This window comes from Coregonus clupeaformis, chromosome 21 (genome assembly GCF_020615455.1).
Source record: "Coregonus clupeaformis isolate EN_2021a chromosome 21, ASM2061545v1, whole genome shotgun sequence".
In the NCBI taxonomy this organism is placed as follows: domain Eukaryota; kingdom Metazoa; phylum Chordata; class Actinopteri; order Salmoniformes; family Salmonidae; genus Coregonus; species Coregonus clupeaformis.
Genome location: NC_059212.1, coordinates 49,708,255 through 49,731,476, shown reverse-complemented (window position 1 = coordinate 49,731,476; position 23,222 = coordinate 49,708,255). Strand labels below are relative to the sequence as shown.

General features: G+C 43.3%; 1 protein-coding gene across 1 annotated transcript in view; it reads left to right on the top strand.

The window, feature by feature from the left end:
• Positions 1-12,558, top strand: part of nadkb (NAD kinase b) — a 28,884-nt gene extending 16,326 nt beyond the window's left edge. Inside the window, exons 10-13 of the mRNA XM_041842440.1 lie at positions 11,453-11,552; positions 11,647-11,804; positions 11,923-12,005; positions 12,328-12,558. Of these exons, the coding sequence (XP_041698374.1) occupies positions 11,453-11,552; positions 11,647-11,804; positions 11,923-12,005; positions 12,328-12,490 (504 nt within the window). The 3' untranslated portion in view covers positions 12,491-12,558. The remainder of the gene's footprint in view (positions 1-11,452; positions 11,553-11,646; positions 11,805-11,922; positions 12,006-12,327) is intronic.
• The last annotated feature ends 10,664 nt before the right edge of the window (positions 12,559-23,222 follow it).

The following is a 23,222-nucleotide window of genomic DNA, read 5'->3' as shown; positions in this document are numbered from 1 at the left end:
ATGGCTGGGGAACACACACACACCTGTTCTTTATTGTATACTGTTGTGTTATGTTCAGTGGCGATTTTAGCATGTAAATCTTGGTAGGGCAAACTCAACTTATAAAAAAAAAAAATAATAATATCCATGCCAGCAAAGCCACAACACAACACTAAACAATACATTAATTGCACTATAACGGTGACAAACGGTGTCCACAAACTGTCAGGGCCTCCATAAAGCTGTCCCAACAGCAGAGCTTTCTTTTCAGCACCATGGAGTGAATCCTTACCACTGCTACACCTGGCTATCAGCGGAGCCTTGTCTGGCAGCGAAACAGTTCATTCAGCCTCATTTACTGCCTTTTTAAAAACCATAGCTGATATGGCTGACTTGCGTAAACAAGTGTGGTTTCTACTGACTCCTTGTGGATTTGTGTAAGTCGGTAAGATCCACATTCTCCTTCAGTCATAGCGAAGGCCAAAATGAGTTTTGAGTTTTGAACCCAAACAAATTACATTTTATGTTCAGTAAATTCATAATTTATTCCTATATCAGTAACTCTTAGCTCTCTACAGTGGGGAAAACAAGTATTTGATACACTGCCGATTTTGCAGGTTTTCCTACTTACAAAGCATGTAGAGGCCCGTCATTTTTTATCATAGGTACACTTCAACTGTGAGAGACGGAATCTAAAACAAAAATCCAGAAAATCACATTGTATGATTTTTTAAGTAATTAATTTGCATTTTATTGCATGACATAAGTATTTGATACATCAGAAAAGCAGAACTTAATATTTGGTACAGAAACCTTTGTTTGCAATTACAGAGATCATACGTTTCCTGTAGGTCTTGACCAGGTTTGCACACACTGCAGCAGGGATTTTGGCCCACTCCTCCATACAGACCTTCTCCAGATCCTTCAGGTTTCGGGGCTGTCGCTGGGCAATACGGACTTTCAGCTCCCTCCAAAGATGTTCTATTGGGTTCAGGTCTGGAGACTGGCTAGGCCACTCCAGGACCTTGAGATGCTTCTTACGGAGCCACTCCTTAGTTGCCCTGGCTGTGTGTTTCGGGTCGTTGTCATGCTGGAAGACCCAGCCACGACCCATCTTCAATGCTCTGACTGAGGGAAGGAGGTTGTTGGCCAAGATCTCGCGATACATGGCCCCATCCATCCTCCCCTCAATACGGTGCAGTCGTCCTGTCCCCTTTGCAGAAAAGCATCCCCAAAGAATAATGTTTCCACCTCCATGCTTCACGGTTGGGATGGTGTTCTTGGGGTTGTACTCATCCTTCTTCTTCCTCCATACACGGCGAGTGGAGTTTAGACCAAAAAGCTCTATTTTTGTCTCATCAGACCACACGACCTTCTTCCATTCCTCCTCTGGATCATCCAGATGGTCATTGGCAAACTTCAGACGGGCCTGGACATGCGCTGGCTTGAGCAGGGGGACCTTTGCGGCGCTGCAGGATTTTAATCCATGATGGCATAGTGTGTTACTAATGGTTTTCTTTGAGACTGTGGTCCCAGCTCTCTTCAGGTCATTGACCAGGTCCTGCCGTGTAGTTCTGGGCTGATCCCTCACCTTCCTCATGATCATTGATGCCCCACGAGGTGAGATCTTGCATGGAGCCCCAGACCAAGGGTAATTAACCGTAATCTTGAACTTCTTCCATTTTCTAATAATTGCGCCAACAGTTGTTGCCTTCTCACCAAGCTGCTTGCCTATTGTCCTGTAGCCCATCCCAGCCTTGTGCAGGTCTACAATTTTATCCCTGATGTCCTTACACAGCTCTCTGGTCTTGGCCATTGTGGAGAGGTTGGAGTCTGTTTGATTGAGTGTGTGGACATGTCTTTTATACAGGTAACGAGTTCAAACAGGTGCAGTTAATACAGGTAATGAGTGGAGAACAGGAGGGCTTCTTAAAGAAAAACTAACAGGTCTGTGAGAGCCGGAATTCTTACTGGTTGGTAGGTGATCAAATACTTATGTCATGCAATAAAATGCAAATTAATTACTTAAAAATCATACAATGTGATTTTCAGGATTTTTGTTTTAGATTCCGTCTCTCACAGTTGAAGTGTACCTATGATAAAAATTACAGACCTCTACATGCTTTGTAAGTAGGAAAACCTGCAAAATCAGCAGTGTATCAAATACTTGTTCTCCCCACTGTAACTATAAGCTAGTGCAAGCAAGTGAGCTGCGACGAGGTAGGCCTATTCATTCAGCACTTTCAAAATGGACACCGACAGAGTTTCAGATGTTAGTTCAGATAAATTCAGCAAGATGTTGAGGCCTTATCTTTACCCTTCTTTAAGTTGAGAGAGAGGGAGAGACTCGGTTAACCCTACCATTTGAACTATTTTATTAGGCCTGTGTGGTCTAAAAAGAAAGGAAAATACAATCATGAGGATCCACGTTTATAGACAATATACCGATGCACAGACAGCCATTGCACAAACAAAACAACCCTCGCTATATCAACTGGAATCAGATGGGTCTATTACTGAACTTTCTGTTGAAAATAAATATTTGAACGGGAAGAGACTGTCACTGGCAACCATGGTTACAGACCCTACAACATTATATAGTATCCCCTCCTCGTGGTTACAGACCCTACAACATTATATAGTATCCCCTCCTCGTGGTTACAGACCCAACAACATTATATAGTATCCCCTCCTCGTGGTTACAGACCCAACAACATTATATAGTATCCCCTCCTCGTGGTTACAGACCCAACAACATTATATAGTATCCCTCCTCGTGGTTACAGACCCTACAACATTATATAGTATCCCCTCCTCGTGGTTACAGACCCAACAACATTATATAGTATCCTCCTCCTCGTGGTTACAGACCCAACAACATTATATAGTATCCCCTCCTCGTGGTTACAGACCCAACAACATTATATAGTATCCCCTCCTCGTGGTTACAGACCCAACAACATTATATAGTATCCCCTCCTCGTGGTTACAGACCCAACAACATTATATAGTATCCCCTCCTCGTGGTTACAGACCCAACAACATTATATAGTATCCCTCCTCGTGGTTACAGACCCAACAACATTATATAGTATCCCCTCCTCGTGGTTACAGACCCAACAACATTATATAGTATCCCCTCCTCGTGGTTACAGACCCAACAACATTATATAGTATCCCTCCTCGTGGTTACAGACCCAACAACATTATATAGTATCCTCTCCTCGTGGTTACAGACCCAACAACATTATATAGTATCCCCTCCTCGTGGTTACAGACCCAACAACATTATATAGTATCCCCTCCTCGTGGTTACAGACCCAACAACATTATATAGTATCCCTCCTCGTGGTTACAGACCCAACAACATTATATAGTATCCCTCCTCGTGGTTACAGACCCAACAACATTATATAGTATCCTCTCCTCGTGGTTACAGACCCAATAACATTATATAGTATCCCCTCCTCGTGGTTACAGACCCTACAACATTATATAGTATCCCCTCCTCGTGGTTACAGACCCTACAACATTATATAGTATCCCCTCCTCGTGGTTACAGACCCAACAACATTATATAGTATCTCCTCTTCGTCAAGAAAAGCACATGAGCTAATTACAGTGAGGGGAAAAAAGTATTTGATCCCCTGCTGATTTTGTACGTTTGCCCACTGACAAAGAAATGATCAGTCTATAATTTTAATGGTAGGTTTATTTGAACAGTGAGAGACAGAATAACAACAAAAACATCCAGAAAAATACATGATGTTATAAATTGATTTGCATTTTAATGAGGGAAATAAGTATTTGACCCCCTCTCAATCAGAAAGATTTCTGGCTCCCAGGTGTCTTTTATACAGGTAACGAGCTGAGATTAGGAGCACACTCTTAAAGGGAGTGCTCCTAATCTCAGCCTGTTACCTGTATAAAAGACACCTGTCCACAGAAGCAATCAATCAATCAAATTCCAAACTCTCCACCATGGCCAAGACCAAAGAGCTCTCTAAGGATGTCAGGGACAAGATTGTAGACCTACACAAGGCTGGAATGGGCTACAAGACCATCGCCAAGCAGCTTGGTGAGAAGGTGACAACAGTTGGTGCGATTATTCGCAAATGTAAGAAACACAAAATAACTGTCAATCTCCCTCGGCCTGGGGCTCCATGCACGATCTCACCTCGTGGAGTTGCAAAGATCATGAGAACGGAGAGGAATCAGCCCAGAACTACACGGGAGGATCTTGTCAATGATCTCAAGGCAGCTGGGACCATAGTCACCAAGAAAACAATTGGTAACACACTACGCCGTGAAGGACTGAAATCCTGCAGCGCCCGCAAGGTCCCCCTGCTCAAGAAAACACATATACAGGCCCGTCTGAAGTTTGCCAATGAACATCTGAATGATTCAGAGGAGAACTGGGTGAAAGTGTTGTGGTCAGATGAGACCAAAATCGAGCTCTTTGGCATCAACTCAACTCGCCGTGTTTGGAGGAGGAGGAATGCTGCCTATGACCCCAAGAACACCATCCCCACCGTCAAACATGGAGGTGGAAACATTATGCTTTGGGGGTGTTTTTCTGCTAAGGGGACAGGACAACTTCACCGGATCAAAGGAACGATGGACGGGGCCATGTACCGTCAAATCTTGGGTGAAAACCTCCTTCCCTCAGCCAGGGCATTGAAAATGGGTCGTGGATGGGTATTCCAGCATGACAATGACCCAAAACACACAGCCAAGGCAACAAAGGAGTGGCTCAAGAAGAAGCACATTAAGGTCCTGGAGTGGCCTAGCCAGTCTCCAGACCTTAATCCCATAGAAAATCTGTGGAGGGAGCTGAAGGTTCGAGTTGCCAAACGTCAGCCTCGAAACCTTAATGACTTGGAGAAAATCTGCAAAGAGGAGTGGGACAAAATCCCTCCTGAGATGTGTGCAAACCTGGTGTCCAACTACAAGAAACGTCTGACCTCTGTGATTGCCAACAAGGGTTTTGCCACCAAGTACTAAGTCATGTTTTGCAGAGGGGTCAAATACTTATTTCCCTCATTAAAATGCAAATCAATTTATAACATTTTTGACATGTGTTTTTCTGGATTTTTTGTTTGTTATTCTGTCTCTCACTGTTCAAATAAACCTACCATTAAAATTATAGACTGATCATGTCTTTGTCAGTGGGCAAACGTACAAAATCAGCAGGGGATCAAATATGTTTTTCCCTCACTGTAATTGTCGTGTGTGCAGTACTCTATATTTCAACCTAAGTAATTGTATTGTGTGCAGTACAATATATATTTTTTACCATTGAGAACTTTGGTCTAATTCCCTGACATCTGGATCTTCTCTGGAAAATCATTATTTTGGGGGGTTTACTGCCAGAGCCCAGGTCTGGCAGTACTGCTCTAGCAGGTCCAGGCTCTGCTGTAGGCCATGTGCTGTGGGTGAAAGCAGGCATAGGTCATCTGTGAAGAGCAGGCATTTAACCTCTGAATTGTGGAGACTAACACCAGGGACTGAGGATTTTTCTAGAATAGTGGCCAATTCATTTATGTAAATATTGACGAGCGCGGACTGAGATTGCAACCCTGGCGAAGGCCCTGCTCCTGGTTAAAGAATTCTGTTATTTTCTTGTCAGTTTTGATGCTGCACGTATTGATTTAATTATGTCATGTTTTCCATAACTTTGTAGAACACTCCTCTATGCCAAATCAAATGCTTTTTGGAAGTCAATAAAGCAAGCATACATTTTGGTATTATTTTAGTGGACATGTTTATCTATCAGGATGTGTAGGGTGTAAATATGATTGGTCGTCCAGTGTTTTGGTATAAATCCAATTTGGCTTTTACTCAAGACATTGTGCTTTATTAAGGAAGTTTAGAACTCTTACATTTATAATACTACAGAAAACCTTCCCCAGGTTACTGTTCACACAAATGCCTCTGTAATTGTTAGGATCAAATTTGTCTCTGTTCTTAAAGATTGGGGTTATGAGTCCTTCATTCCAGATGTCAGGGAAATAACGTACACTCAGGATCAATTTAAACAGTTTTGATATAGCCAATGGAAATGTAGCATTAGTGAATTTGAGCTTCTCATTTAGGATGCCATCAGGTCCACATGCTTTTTAAAATGTGAAGTTCCTAATAGAGCTCCTGGTCAGTAATTGGGGTCCAGTGGATTTTGATTGTCCTTTATAGCTTTTTCTAATCCATTCAATTTATCATGAATTTGGCATTGTTCATCGTTTCCATCAATTTGAACGGTGTTGTAGTGTTTTAAAATGGGTTGTCCATATGTCACCATTTTCTATCGCTAATTCCTCGATTTAAAATAAATATATATATTATTTTTTTATTTTTTAAAAATTTTTTGGGGGTAGGTTTCCAATTTTGGCAGAAGTTGTTTGTGTTCATGGACTCCTCAATTAGTGTCAGTTGCTTGCTTACTGTGATTGTTTTGTTTCTGAGTATGTTTATAGAGTCCCACAGTAATTAAGACATCGTTCACTATTATTTGGGTCTCTGTGCTTTTGGTTTAATAGTGTTTTTTCCTGATAATTTTACAATCTGTAAAAAAAACAAATCTGTAGTCTTTTCTTTTTCTTCAGTTGTGCTTATTTTGCTGTTTGCCTGAATATATATATATATATATATATATATATATATATATATATATATATAAATGTTGTTTTTTACTGCAAGACTGAGTGGATGTGGAATCCAGAAAGTGTTCGGATTTTTTGGTTGCTTTCTGGTATTCTTCTGTGCTGTTTTGGGCCCATCTGTATGAATTGCTGATGTTGTACAGCTCACTGGGCTGTGAATGTGTGGTTGTATCCATGTCTGTTCTTTTGAGGAACAAGGTCATTTGGCTGTGATTGGACAGAGGCGTTAGTGGCTTGACAGTGAATGAGGCTGAGAGAGAAAGGGTCAGTGTCTGTAATCATATAGTATACTGTGCTGTGGCCAAGAGGTGAGCAATGGGTGAATCTCTCCAGAGTCCCCTCGTAACCTACCTTTGACAAAGTACAGACCCAGGCTTCGACAAAGCTGCAGCAGATCCCTTCCTTTTTTGTTGATGGTGCTGTCACTGTTGTTTCTATGGGGGAGATGAAGACAGTTAGAAACAGTATGGCCTGTAATAAAGCTGTCCCCTCGTGTGCTCGTTAGATCAGGTAGTGTTCCCCTTGGCATTTTTCCTATTTTGTTGCCTTACAACCTGGAATTCAAATGGATTTGTGTCATTTGATTTACACAACATGCCTACCACTTGATGCAAAATATGTTTTTTTGTGAAACAAACAAGAAATAAGACAAAAAAACAGAACTTGAGCCTGCATAACTATTCACCCCCCAAAGTCAATACTTTGTAGAGCCACCTTTTGCAGCAATTACAGCTGCAAGTCTCTTGGGGTATGTCTCTATAAGCTTGGCACATCTAGCCACTGGGATTTTTGCCCATTCTTCAAGGCAAAACTGCTCCAGCTCCTTCAAGTTGGATGGGTTCCGCTGGTGTACAGCAATCTTTAAGTCATACCACAGATTCTCAATTGGATTGAGGTCTGGACTTTGACTAGGCCATTCCAAGACATTTAAATGTTTCCCCTTAAACCACTCGAGTGTTGCTTTAGCAGTATGCTTAGGGTCATTGTCCTGCTGGAAGGTGAACCTCCGTCCCAGTCTCAAATCTCTGGAAGACTGAAACAGGTTTCCCTCAAGAATTTCCCTGTATTTAGCGCCAACCATCATTCCTTCAAATCTGACCAGTTTCCCAGTCCCTGCCGATGGAAAAACATCCCCACAGCATGATGCTGCCACCACCATGCTTCACTGTGGGGATGGTGTTCTCTGGGTGATGAGAGGTGTTGGGTTTGCGCCAGACATAGCGTTTTCCTTGATGGCCAAAAAGCTCAATTTTAGTCTAATCTGACCAGAGTACCTTCTTCCATATGTTTGGGGAGCCTCTTTAAGCCATAGCTTTTTTCTGGCCACTCTTCCGTAAAGCCCAGCTCTGTGGAGTGTACGGCTTAAAGTGGTCCTATGGACAGATACTCCAATCTCCGCTGTGGAGCTTTGCAGCTCCTTCAAGGTTATCTTTGGTCTCGTTGTTGCCTCTCTGATTAATGCCCTCCTTGCCTGGTCCGTGAGTTTTGGTGGGCGGCCCTCTCTTGGCAGGTTTGTTGTGGTGCCATATTCTTTCAATTTTTTAATAATGGATTTAATGGTGCTCCGTGGGATGTTCAAAGTTTCGGATATTTTTTTATAACCCAACCCTGATCTGTACTTCTCCACAACTTTGTCCCTGACCTGTTTGGAGAGCTCCTTGGTCTTCATGGTGCCGCTTGCTTGTGCCCCTTGCTTAGTGGTGTTGCAGACTCTGGGGCCTTTCAGAACAGATGTGTATGTGTATATATGTATTCCCTATCTTAGGTCAGTTAGGATCACCACTTTATTTTAAGAATGTGAAATGTCAGAATAATAGTAGAGAATGATTTATTTATTTCATCACATTCCCAGTGGGTCAGAAGTATACATACACTCAAATAGTATTTGGCAGCATTGCCTTTAAATTGTTTAACTTGGGTCAAGCATTTCGGGTAGCCTTCCACAAGCTTCCCACAATAAGTTGGGTGAATTTTGGCCCATTCCTCCTGACAGAGCTGGTGTAACTGAGTCAGGTTTGTAGGCTTCCTTGCTCGCACACGCTTTTTCAGTTCTGCCAACACATTTTCTATAGGATTGAGGTCAGGGATTTGTGATGGCCACTCCAATACCTTCACTTTGTTGTCCTTAAGCCATTTTGCCACAACTTTGGAAGTATGCTTGGGGTCATTGTCCATTTGAAAGACCCATTTGCAACCAAGCTTGAACTTCCTGACTGATGTCTTGAGATGTTGCTTCAATATGTCCACGTAATTTTCCTTCTTCATGATGCCATCTTTTTTGTGAAGTGCACCAGGCCCTCCTGCAGCAAAGCACCCCCGCAGCATGATGCTGCCACCCCTGTGCTTCACGGTTGGGATGGCTCCAAATATAACGATGGTCATTATGGCCAAACAGTTCTATTTTTGTTTGCTCAGACCAGAGGACATTTCTCCAAAAAGTAAGATCTTTGTCCCCATGTGCAGATGCAAACCGTAGTCTGGCTTTTTTATGACGGTTTTGGAGCAGTGGCTTCTTCCTTGCTGAGCGGCCTTTCAGGTTATGTGGATATAGATACTTTTGTACCTGTTTCCTCCAGCATCTTCACAAGGTCCTTTGCTGTTGTTCTGGGATTGATTTGCACTTTTCACACCAAAGTACGTTCATCTCTAGGAGACAGAATGCGTCTCCTTCCTGAGCGGTATGATGGCTGCGTGGTCCCATGGTGTTTATACTTGCGTACTATTGTTTGTACAGATGAACGTGGTACTTTCAGGTGTTTGGGAATTGCTCCCATGGATGAACCAGACAATTTTTTTTCTGAGGTCTTTGTTGATTTCTTTTCATTTTCCCATGATGTCAAGCAAAGAGGCACTGAGTTTGAAGGTAGGCCTTGAAATACATCCACAGGTACACCTCCAATTGAGTCAAATTATGTCAATTAGCCTATCAGAAGCTTTTAAAGCCATGACATTTTCTGGAATATTCCAAGCTGTTTAAAGGCAGAGTCAACTTAGTGTATGTAAACTTCTGACCCACTGGAATTGTGATACAGTGAATTATAAGTTAAATAATCTGTCTGTAAACAATTGTTGGAAAAATTACTATATATATATATATATACTGAGATCATGTGACACTTAGATTGCACACAGGTGGACTTTATTTAACTAATTATGTGACTTCTGAAAGTAATTGGTTGCGGCAGATCTTATTTAGGGGCTTCATAGCAAAGGGGGAAAATACATATGCACGCACCACTTTTCCGTTATTTATTTTGTATAATTTTTTTTAAAGAAGTTTTTTTTTTTTTTTTCACTTCACCAATTTGGACTATTTTGTGTATGTCCATTACATGAAATCCAAATAAAAATTCATTTAAATTACAGGTTGTAATGCAACAAAATAGGAAAAATGCTAAGGTGGATGAATACTTTTGCAAGGCACTGTACCTGCACAGGTTCTCTCCTCATGGTGGCCTTTACTTCCTCAAGAGCTGTGGTAAGGTTCTCTCCTCATGGTGGCCTTTACTTCCTCAAGAGCTGTGGTAAGGTTCTCTCCTCATGGTTGCCTTTACCTCCTCGAGAGCTGTGGTAAGGTTCTCTCCTCATGGTGGCCTTTACTTCCTCAAGAGCTGTGGTAAGGTTCTCTCCTCATGGTGGCCTTTACTTCCTCAAGAGCTGTGGTAAGGTTCTCTCCTCATGGTGGCCTGTACCTCCTCAAGAGCTGTGGTAAGGTTCTCTCCTCATGGTGACCTTTACCTCCTCAAGCGCTGTGGTAAGGTTCTCTCCTCATGGTGACCTTTACCTCCTCAAGCGCTGTGGTAAGGTTCTCTCCTCATGGTGACCTTTACCTCCTCAAGCGCTGTGGTAAGGTTCTCTCCTCATGGTGACCTTTACCTCCTCAAGCTCTGTGGTGAGGCTCTCTCTCAGCTCCTGGACAGTGTTCTTCAGCTGGGTCCTGCATTGGTAGATCTGGTCCTGTAGAAGCTCTGTGTCTGGGCTGGAGGTGGTGTAGCTGGGGGGCTTGCTCCTTTAGCTCAGTAACCCATACCTCTAACAGCGCCGGCCCGTCTCTCAGCAGGCTGATGGTGGTGTGGTCTTGGCTCTGGTGGTCGTAGTCAGGCAGGGGGGAGGACAGAGCTGTTGTGTGGGTCTGGGCTCCTGCTGTTGGAGTGCCTGAGGTGAGGAGAGAGGTCGGGGTGCTGTCCTTGTCCTTTTTGGTTTCCGGTGTCTTCCTTAGGGTGGGGAAGTCCTGCACAAAAGAGCTGAGTGCAGCCTCACTGCCCTGGACCATGACAGTGCCGTTCTGGCACACGTTTACCGTCACAAACCGGTTTTCCTTTTCACTGTCCTCAGAAGTGTGGGTTTGCCTTCCCTTGCAGATGCCTTTCTTTGTCCTATAGCTGAAATGCCTGGTTACAGCTGTATGCCAAGCAGTAGTGGGGTCTGTGTAAAATAACAGGTTTGTAACCGTCCTGTTGTGTGAGCAGTCAGCAAGTTTATGGGTTCTCCCTCTGAATTCGGTGTTTAAAACTGATTCTTCCCCGATTTGATTTCTGCTGGTCTCTGCTGCTGCTTGTGCTGCTAGCGCTGCCTCGGTGGCCATGTTGCTATGGCTACCACCAGTAAACAGTTGGAGCTAGCTAGTAAGCTAATTGACAAATTTGAATTTAGCTAGCTTAACAACGTGGTTTTTCATTGTCCAATGTTGACAAAGCAATGAATGGTTAGACAGGCAATCAAATACTATTTCACCAATCTCAGTTCATTAAACCATTATTCCTTGTTTCAAAACTATACTGTTCAAATAACATACATACATTGTGTGTGTGTAGGTTCTGAATGAGGTGGTGGTGGACCGAGGCCCCTCCTCCTACTTGTCTAATGTTGACCTGTACCTAGACGGACGCCTCATCACCTCTGTACAGGGAGATGGTGAGTACAGGACACAACACAGTGGTGGCACCAACAAATACTCCTCTATCTTGAGCACCTCTCGATCTCTCCATCTATCTCCTCTTCTCTTCAGGTGTGATCGTGTCGACCCCTACAGGCAGCACAGCGTATGCAGCAGCAGCAGGAGCCTCAATGATCCATCCTAATGTCCCAGCCATCATGGTCACCCCCATCTGCCCACACTCCCTCTCCTTCAGACCTATAGTGGTGCCTGCTGGGGTCGAGCTGATGGTGAGAGTGTGGAGGAAAGGGGAGGGAAGGAACGGAGTGGGGTGGGGAGGGTGTCTGTCTGTCTGTCTTATGGCTGTGTTGACCTCTTCCCCTGGTCTGTCTCTCTGTCTGTCTGCAGATCACCCTCTCCCCTGATGCCAGGAACACTTGCTGGGTGTCGTTCGACGGTAGGAAGAGACAGGAGATCAGACATGGAGATTGGTAACTTCACTGTCCTTCACCTTACCACCATTTACTATAGTGTAATAGCTCCGACATACTAGCAGGTAGAATGTAAGATCTATGTTAGAACACTAATCAACCCTGATCCCCTCTCCTCTCCACCCCCCCTCTCCTCTCCACCCCCCCTATCCTCTCCACCTCTCCTCTTCTCTCCCCTCCTCTCTCTCTTACCCTCACACTACTCTCCCCCTCTCCCCACCTCTCCCTCTTTCCACTCCTCTTAACTCCCCCTCCTCTTCTCACCTTCTCTTTCCTCACCTCTCCCCCTCTCTTCTCCTCTCCCCCTCCTCTCTCCCTGCAGTATAAAGATCACTACGTCGTGCTACCCAGTACCATCTATCTGTTGTCATGACCTGGTGTATGACTGGTTTGAGAGTCTGGCTCAGTGTCTGCATTGGAACGTCAGAAAGAAACAAGCTCGTCTGGCTGACCATGTCTCGGACTCCTCCGATACAGAGAACTGAACACACACACACACACACACACACACACACACACAGAAAGACAGGTACGCATGCACACTCACACACACATAGATGTACACAGAAACTGAAAACACACACAAGCACGTAAGCATATCTATCTATCTAGCTAGCTAGCTATACATACATACATACATACATACACATATACATACATATACACAGTCTTGTCAGGGAATTATACTAGAAAGCAGTCATATTCATGTTAAACAGGTTATGATGCTAACTGACTGTGATTTTCATGGGGCCACTGGCTGGATGATTCAGTTAACATGTAGCATTATATATTATTGTAGTTCTAATCATCCCTCTGTTTTAGTGTCAGTTACATTCCAAATAGTATGCTTGTCCCTTCAGATGACTAGAATAGATGGCTACAGGCCACACAGCTGATCTGGGAGAATGATGGCTGGGTATGTCCCAAACGGTACCCTATTTCCCTATATAGGGCACTACTTTTGACCAGAGTCCTATGGGGTCCTGGTAAAAAGTAGTGCACTAAATAGGGAATAGGGTACCATTTGGGACACAACCGTACACCATTCTACCAGATCAGCTGTGTGGCCTGTAGCCATCTATTCAGTCCATGTTTCATACTTGAGGTTGAAAACTGTTTTCACTAGATGGCCATGCTGCAAAGAGAGAAATGGCTGTTCTTCCATACATTACAGCGTGGCTAGATGGTGACGAGTGTTGAGAACCTCACCATAGGGAGCTGACACCACTAGGAGGAGGGTACACACTTGAGTATACAAAACATTAAGAACATCTGCTCTTTCCATGACATACACTGACCAGGTGAAAGCTATGATCCCTTATTGATGTCACTTGTTAAATCCACTTAAATCAGTGTAGAGCCTTGAGACAATTGAGACATGGATTGTGTACAGTGAGGGGAAAAAAGTATTTGATCCCCTGCTGAATTTGTACGTTTGCCCACTGACAAAGAAATGATCAGTCTATAATTTTAATGGTAGGTTTATTTGAACAGTGAGAGACAGAATAACAACAACAAAATCCAGAAAAACGCATGTCAAAAATGTTATAAATTGATTTGCATTTTAATGAGGGAAATAAGTATTTGACCCCCTCTCAATCAGAAAGATTTCTGGCTCCCAGGTGTCTTTTATACAGGTAACGAGCTGAGATTAGGAGCACACTCTTAAAGGGAGTGCTCCTAATCTCAGCTTGTTACCTGTATAAAAGAAACCTGTGCACAGAAGCAATCAATCAATCACTCAGATTCCAAACTCTCCACCATGGCCAAGACCAAAGAGCTCTCCAAGGATGTCAGGGACAAGATTGTAGACCTACACAAGGCTGGAATGGGCTACAAGACCATCGCCAAGCAGCTTGGTGAGAAGGTGAACACAAAATAACTGTCAATCTCCCTCGGCCTGGGGCTCCATGCAAGATCTCACCTCGTGGAGTTGCAATGATCATGAGAACGGTGAGGAATCAGCCCAGAACTACACGGGAGGATCTTGTCAATGATCTCAAGGCAGCTGGGACCATAGTCACCAAGAAAACAATTGGTAACACACTACGCCGTGAAGGACTGAAATCCTGCAGCGCCTGCAAGGTCCCCCTGCTCAAGAAAGCACATATAAAGGCACGTCTAAAGTTTGCTAATGAACATCTGAATGATTCAGAGGAGAACTGGGTGAAAGTGTTGTGGTCAAATGAGACCAAAATCGAGCTCTTTGGCATCAACTCAACTCGACGTGTTTGGAGGAGGAGGAATGCTGCCTATGACCCCAAGAACACCATCCCCACCGTCAAACATGGAGGTGGAAACATTATGCTTTGGGGGTGTTTTTCTGCTAAGGGGACAGGACAACTTCACCGGATCAAAGGGACGATGGACGGGGCCATGTACCGTCAAATCTTGGGTGAGAACCTCCTTCCCTCAGCCAGTGCATTGAAAATGGGTCGTGGATGTGTATTACAGCATGACAATGACCCAAAACACACAGCCATGGCAACAAAGGAGTGGCTCAAGAAGAAGCACATTAAGGTCCTGGAGTGGCCTAGCCAGTCTCCAGACCTTAATCCCATAGAAAATCTGTGGAGGGAGCTGAAGGTTCGAGTTGCCTCGAAACCTTAATGACTTGTAGAAGATCTGCAAAGAGGAGTGGGACAAAATCTCTCCTGAGATGTGTGCAAACCTGGTGGCCAACTACAAGAAACGTCTGACCTCTGTGATTGCCAACAAGGGTTTTGCCACCAAGTACTAAGTCATGTTTTGCAGAGGGGTCAAATACTTATTTCCCTCATTAAAATTCAAATCAATTTATAACATTTTTGACATGCGTTTTTTCTGGATTTTTTTGTTGTTATTCTGTCTCTCACTGTTCAAATAAACCTACCATTAAAATTATAAACTGATCATGTCTTTGTCAGTGGGCAAACGTACAAAATCAGCAGGGGATCAAATACTTTTTTCCCTCACTGTATGTGTGCCATTCAGAGGATGAATGAAGATTTAAGTGCCTTAGAAAGGGGTATGGTAGAAGGTGCCAGGCACACCGGTTTGTATCAAGAACTGCAACGCTGCTGGGTTTTTCATGCTCAACAGTTTCCCGTGTGTATCAAGAATGGTCCACCACCCAAAGGACATCCAGCCAACTTGACACAACAGTGGGAAGCATTGGAGTCAACATGGAACAGCATCCCTGTGGAACGCTTTCGACACCTTGTAGAGTACATGCCCCGACGAAGTGAGGCTGTTCTGAGGGCAAAAGGCGCGCAACTCAACTTATGAGCGCGCAACTCAATATTCTGAAAGTGTTCCTAATGTTTAGTATACTCAGTGTATTCTTTCCATTTCTTTGTGGTGGACTAGAGTTGAATCTCAAATGACTTCAATGATCCCTTAAAAGCTGTAGTCCAATGATCCGTCAAAAGCTGTAGTCAGTCCAATGATCCGTCAAAAGCTGTAGTCAGTCCAATGATCCGTCAAAAGCTGTAGTCAGTCCAATGATCCGGCAAAAGCTGTAGTCAGTCCAATGATCCGGCAAAAGCTGTAGTCAGTCCAATGATCCGTCGAAAGCTGTAGTCAGTCCAATGATCCGTCGAAAGCTGTAGTCAGTCCAATGATCCGTCGAAAGCTGTAGTCAGTCCAATGATCCGTCGAAAGCTGTAGTCAGTCCAATGATCCGTCGAAAGCTGTAGTCAGTCCAATGATCTGTCGAAAGCTGTAGTCAGTCCAATGATCCGTCGAAAGCTGTAGTCAGTCCAATGATCCGTCGAAAGCTGTAGTCAGTCCAATGATCCGTCAAAAACTGTCCAAAGCTATTGATGAAGTATTACTTGAGTGTCTTTCTAACCTCCTGATGTTAATTCTCTGTCAGGGTTGGGATCAATTCCAGTCAATTCAGAAAGTAAACCAAATTCCAATTCCACATTTTCCTCAATGAAAAGCATAGACTAGAATTGGAATTGGCTGTTCAGTGTACTTCTTGGATTGACTGGAATTCAAATGGAATTTGACCCCAACCCTGGTCTCTACATGACAGAAGACCTACCCTGTTGTCAGGGCTAGTCAGACACTACAACATGTCCTGTAATATTGGTATATTCTGGTCGTAGTGTTTCAAAACGATTTCAACAAGACAAATGTATGTTTTAATAACCTCATGACGGATCTGGCAAATACATTTATTTTCATCTCAGATTTCATCTGTAGACCAATTACTTAATTTAATATTATTTATTCTGTACATAGATATTATATTACATCACTACATTAAGTATATTCATATTCACATATAGAGCCATCTAGTTTAAAGGACATCTTATGCTTAGTATGTTTAGTGGTTTCCAATATATCATGCATGAAGTGGTCAATTTCCTGAATATTTAAAGGGAAAATCTGCAGTGGCTAGATTCATTTTTGGACATAAATTATATAGTACCATTTAATTCTTGAAGAATGTCTTTAAAATGCCTCATGAGCTTTAGTTCCAATGTTTGTAAACAATGTAAATGTATACAAACACTTTATCCTAAAGACATGGTTAAAACTTTAATTTTGATATCATGGATAGTCAGTCCCTGCATCCATAGCTCTATGAATTTGAGTGATTACATTTCTTCAGCCCAACCCTCAGCTTTTTACCGAAACAGATGGAGAAAAACACTTTGTTATTGTTTCAACCGCTGATTGCCCCTTTAAAGGAGGTATGATGAAGGAAAGAATTATGATCCTTTATGGTCACAAGCGTTTCACCTTGTTATTGTAGACATTGTTCCTTACACAGAGTTGCGTTATTGAGGGGTGATTTTGTGTTGAAATAAAGTACTTTGTGTGCATCACAGGTACACTGCATGGCCAAAAGTATGTGGACCCTTTTAAATTAGTGGATTTGGCTATTTCAGCCACACCCGTTGCTAACAGGTGTATAAAATCGAGCGCTCAGCCATGCAATCTCCATAGACAAACATTGGCAGTAGAATGGCCTTACTGAAGAGCTCAGTGACTTTCAACGTGGCACCGTCATAGGATGCCACCTTTACAACAAGTCAGTTCGTCACATTTATGCCCTGTTAGAGCTGCCCCGGTCAACTGTAAGTGCTGTTATTGTGAAGTGGAAACGTCTAGAAGCAACAACGGCTCAGCCGCGAAGTGGTAGGCCACACAGCCAAGTGCTGAAGCGCGTAAGAATCGTCTGTCCTCGGTTGCAACGCTCTACCGAGTTCCATACTGCCTTTGGAAGCAACGTCAGCACAATAACGGTTCGTCGGGAGCTTCATGAAATGGGTTTCCATGGCCGAGCAGCTGCACACAAGCCTAAGATCACCATGGGCAATGCCAAGCGTCGACTGGAGTGGTGTAAAGCTCACTGCCATTGGACTCTGGAGCAGTGGAAACGCCTTCTCTGGAGTGATGAATCACGGACGGACGAATCTGAGTTTGACGGATGCCAGGAGAATGCTACATGCCCGAATGCATAGTGCCAACTGTAAAGTTTGGTGGAGGAGGAATAATGGTCTGGGGCTTTTTCATGGTTCGGGCTAGGCCCAAATGTTCCAGTGAAGGTAAATCAACGCTACAGCATACAATGACATTCTAGACGATTCTGTGCTTCCAACTTTGTGGCAACAGTTTGGGGAAGGCCCTTTCCTGTTTCAGCATAGCAATGCCCCTGTGCACAAAGTGAGGTCCATATAGAAATGGTTTGTTGAGATTGGTGTGGAAGAACTTGACTGACCTGCACAGAGCCCTGACCTCAACCCCATCGAACACCTTTGGAATGAACTGGAACGCCGACTGCGAGCCAGGCCTAATCGCCCAACATCAGTGCCCGACCTCACTAATGCTCTTGTGGCTGAATGGAAGCAAGTCCCCACAGCAATGTTCCAACATCTAGTGGAAAGCTTTCCCAGAAGAGTGGAGGCTGTTATAGCAGCAAAGGGAGGACCAACTCCATATTAATGCCCAAGATTTTGGAATGAGATGTTCGACCAGCAGGTGTCCACATACTTTTGGTCATGTAGTGCAGACATCTATGATTTGTTTCAGATTTGAACTGGTGCGGACAAATCAAATGTGGTCTTGTTTTGTGGCAGAGCTCATTAAAATATGGATATTACATATTTCTACCTTTTTGTTAAGGTATTTGTATTTATTAAGGATCCCGATTAGTTCTGCCAAGGCAGCAGCTACTCTTCCTGGGGTTTATTAAGGATCCCGATTAGTTCTGCCAAGGCAGCAGCTACTCTTCCTGGGGTTTATTAAGGATCCCGATTAGTTCTGCCAAGGCAGCAGCTACTCTTCCTGGGGTTTATTACGGATCCCTATTAGTTCTGCCAAGGCAGCAGCTACTCTTCCTGGAGTCCAGCAACATTAAGGCAGTTATATAAATATTACATGACATTACATTTCACAACACATGAAGTGTTTGCCCTCAGGCCACTACTCTACTACCACATACCTGCTCAGGATACATCTCCATGAAGAGCACGACTTTCATATCCATCATTATGCGTTTCTGTGTCGTACCGATCAGGGACCCATAATCCTGTTTCCTGATGAAAATGTGTTTTTTTGGAAAACGTGGTCGCATTAAAAGAACGGGGAGATTTTTACCGTAATTCTGTTACCAAACTTTGCATCTGCACAGTTCTTCCAGTAAATTTGTTTTCGTGACATTTTCGGTGTAAGTTGTTCAAAGTAGTCATTGTGCATAGAGTTGTATGGTTTGTTAAACTTTTAAATCAATTGTTTTTATTTGGCATCCATTTTAAAGTGAAAAATCAGATTAAAAAAACTATGTAAATACTGTTTGTTTATTTGCTAATGCTAACTTTTTATTTGATACCAGAACTTTTTCTTTTTATGAGGCCGTTAAGTTGCAGAACAGAATTTGTTATGTCGTTCAGATTGTTCACCTGAACATTTCTTTCATAAAGGAGGCTGCAATGTTGCAGAACAGAATGTGCGCGCACACACACTCAATTCAAATTGCTTTTTTGGCAAGACGTAACAATGTACATATTGCTAAGGCGCACTTTGGAAATGAAGTTATTAATTTAAAATAATAATAATGAAAATTGTCAACGGGACAATCAGTAACAACAATAATCAAGGGTCAAAATACTATACAATAGACAACAGGGGCGCAACTTTGGTTTTAGAAGTGGGGGGGACATGCATACATACAGTGAGGGAAAAAAGTATTTGATCCCCTGCTGATTTTGTACGTTTTCCCACTGACAAAGACATGATCAGTCTATAATTTTAATGGTAGGTTTATTTGAACAGTGAGAGACAGAATAACAACAGAAAAATCCAGAAAAACGCATGTCAAAAATTTTATACATTGATTTGCATTTTAATGAGGGAAATAATTATTTGACCCCTCTGCAAAACATGACTTAGTACTTGGTGGCAAAACCCTTGTTGGCAATCACAGAGGTCAGACGTTTCTTGTAGTTGGCCACCAGGTTTGCACACATCTCAGGAGGGATTTTGTCCCACTCCTCTTTGCAGATCTTCTACAAGTCATTAAGGTTTCGAGGCTGAAGTTTGGCAACTCGAACCTTCAGCTCCCTCCACAGATTTTCTATGGGATTAAGGTCTGGAGACTGGCCAGGCCACTCTGGAGACTGGCCAGGCCCTTAATGTGCTTCTTCTTGAGCCACTCCTTTGTTGCCTTGGCCGTGTGTTTTGGGTCATTGTCATGCTGGAATACCCATCCACAAACCATTTCCAATGCCCTGGCTGAGGGAAGGAGGTTCTCACCCAAGATTTGACGGTACATGGCCCCGTCCATCGTCCCTTTGATGCGGTGAAGTTGTCCTGTCCCCTTGGCAGAAAAAGTCCCCCAAAGCATAATGTTTCCACCTCCATGTTTGACGTGGGGATGGTGTTCTTAGGGTCATATGCAGCATTCCTCCTAATCCAAACACGGCGAGTTTAGTTGATGCCAAAGAGCTCGATTTTGGTCTCCTCTGACCACAACACTTTCACCCAGTTATCCTCTGAATCATTCAGATGTTCATTGGCAAACTTCAGACGGCCCTGTATATGTGCTTTCTTGAGCAGGGGGACCTTGCGGGCGCTGCAGGATTTCAGTCCTTCATGGCGTAGTGTGTTACCAATTGTTTTCTTGGTGACTATGGTCCCAGCTGCCTTGAGATCATTGACAAGATCCTCCCGTGTAATTCTGGGCTGATTCCTCTCCGTTCTCATGATCATTGCAACTCCACGAGGTGAGATCGTGCATGGAGCCCCAGGCCGAGGGAGATTGACAGTTATTTTGCGTTTCTTCCATTTGCGAATAATCACACCAACTGTTGTCACCTTCTCACCAAGCTGCTTGGCGATGGTCTTGTAGCCCATTCCAGCCTTGTGTAGGTCTACAATCTTGTCCCTGACATCCTTGGAGAGCTCTTTGGTCTTGGCCATGGTGGAGAGTTTGGAATCTGATTGATTGATTGCTTCTGTGGACAGGTGTCTTTAATACAGGTAACAAGCTGAGATTAGGAGCACTCCCTTTAAGAGTGTGCTCCTAATCTCAGCTCGTTACCTGTATAAAAGACACCTGGGAGCCAGAAATCTTTCTGATTGAGAGGGGGTCAAATACTTATTTCCCTCATTTAAAATGCAAATCAATTTATAACATTTTTGACATGGGTTTTTCTGGATTTTTTTTGTTATTCTGTCTCACTGTTCAATTAAACCTACTATTAAAATTATAGACTGATCATTTCTTTGTCAGTGGGCAAACGTACAAAATCAGCAGGGGATCAAATACTTTTTTCCCTCACTGTACATATATTTTTATCAAGTTGGATAAACACACCAAACAGCCTACCCGACCGCTCGGAGGCGTCCGCGAGATCCTAAAGCACACCGTTGCCTCGTTTAGTATCACAGTCCAATTATAAAACTGGGGGGGGGGGGACAAAAATGCAATTTCAGAATTTGGGGGGAAAGTGACAGTTGCGCCCCTGATGGACAGTAACAATGGCATAGAGGAGGTTGGTTGGTCTGTCAGACACTGTTCCTCATCTTATGGCAGGCAGCAATGTAGTGTCCTGCCAACCCACAGCTCTCTGCATCCACCCCCAACAAGATGGGGAGCCTGTTCTCATCCGAGAGGTCTTTAGAAACCTAGAATAAGGTTAATTAAAGGGCATTTAGAATCGCAACACACTTTATAGTAGTACTGAAAGATTAGTGCTTTTTTGAGGTCTGTTCAGTTTCGATTCGATTATGAAAAAATAATTACGGAAAATCCAAAGCCAAAAATAGTGAACATTAAAATGTTCTGGTACTCAGGTTAACCATTTGCTTGTAAAATACACCACATGTCCACTAGAGGGCTGTGTTTTACCACTTAGAACCCTTGGTAGGTTGGTTATCATAGAAATAAAGCTCTTAGATGTAAGGACTTGGATGGATGAGATCCAAATGGCACCCTATTCCAGATAGTGCACTACTTTTGACCAGAGCCCTATGAGCACTGTGACCGCAGACATCCGACTGCTCTTATGAAAATGGTTTGTGAACTCATGTCTTTAGCCATTCATTCACCCATGTCATCCTGTCATTTCATGACCTTACTACTTACTAGTCATGACTCATGACCAATCGGGGGCTGTCATTGGCTGATAATGGCAGCCATTCTAGAGTTCTAATATGTAATTCTATGGTCATGACTCATGACCCTCATCAACTTATCATTGCAGCCATTCCTGGAAGCCCCTTTCTACTGTACCATTATAATTTACAGTACAGTTTATAATTTAAACCATAGTACCATGGTGGTCTTATTCACTACCATTCATAGGCTATTATGTACCCTTTTCATGAGTTATTATGTACCCTTTTCATAGGTTATTATGTACCCTTTTCATAGGCTATTATGCACCCTTTTCATAGGCTATTATGCACCCTTTTCATAGGCTATTATGCACCCTTTTCATAGGCTATTATGTACTGAACCCCTTTCAACATCTAGGCTACACTGTAACAGGTGACATCACTCACCTGAGGCGGTGATAAATGCTCCATGTTGTTCATGTCTTCCATGCTATTACATGGCTCCCTCCGGGGCTGAAAAATAATATCTGATTGACACGGTCGTTGATCACAGTAGGCCTGCAGTACCAAGTGTCAGATCTGGATACCTACCATTTACCAAACACCTTGCCTGAGGAAAATACTGCTGTTTTGTGAAATGATTTCCTAGAGAGAAGCTGTAGGAATCATCAGAAGAGAGACCGTGGAATCTGAAAGGCTACCTTCCACACAACAACGAATCAGCCAAATATCAAGACGTTTGGCTCATCTGATGAGATTGGCAGTTTGCTAATGTGTTGATACTGAAAGACAATTTTGGGTGTTTGAGTAGATTTTGAAAGTCAGAGATCGGTGAGAGAAGAGAGTAGATGGTTGAGAAAAGAGCGTAGATTGGAGAGTCAATTAACTGAGAGAGGGACATAGGGTTGATTTGGCTGCGTTTCCACTAATTGTTTTTTTAACCAATCAACTCAGATCTTTTGCCAATAATTGGGAAAATATCAGAATTGGGCTTCCTGTGTGAACACAGCCTTTGTGGTGCAGTATGTGGATGTTATGTTTGTGGATGAACAGGAGAGAATACTGACTTGTGAAGATTCTCATTACGACCAAATGCGCGAAGAGTCTGCTGGACCAATGAGTCAAACTTGGCCTTCGTTAGCCAATACAGAGAGCCGGGTGACACTCCCCAGCGCACAGGCACTAGTTTAATCGGCTTAATCTACCAACCAATCGTCTCCCACGACACCTTCCCCCATAACCCTCCCCCGTACCCTAGCACACCACAAGCACAGAGGCACGCCTCGCAGTCTTGGTGAGTCGCTGAAATTAAATGACAAATACTTTACTCAGTATGGTCACTCACACCAAGGCTAACTTTGAGTGGTTGATATCCCAGGCTTATATGCGCTGTGCACAATAGCCTGGGGACGAGGTTAGTGAAGATGCAGAAACATGGATGCATATCGCCCTCCCATTGCAATATTGGTAGTGAACCTCGATTGGCATCACATTACACAACATGGTCACAACATTACACGACTTGGTTATGATTATCACCATTTCCCCTCATTATAAACCCAACAGTGTGTGGAAAGCACTGAGTTACTAAAAATTATAGAAATGATTACTAGGTAGATGTAAATTATTTATTTCTACTTTGGTTCAATACGGTCTTTGGGA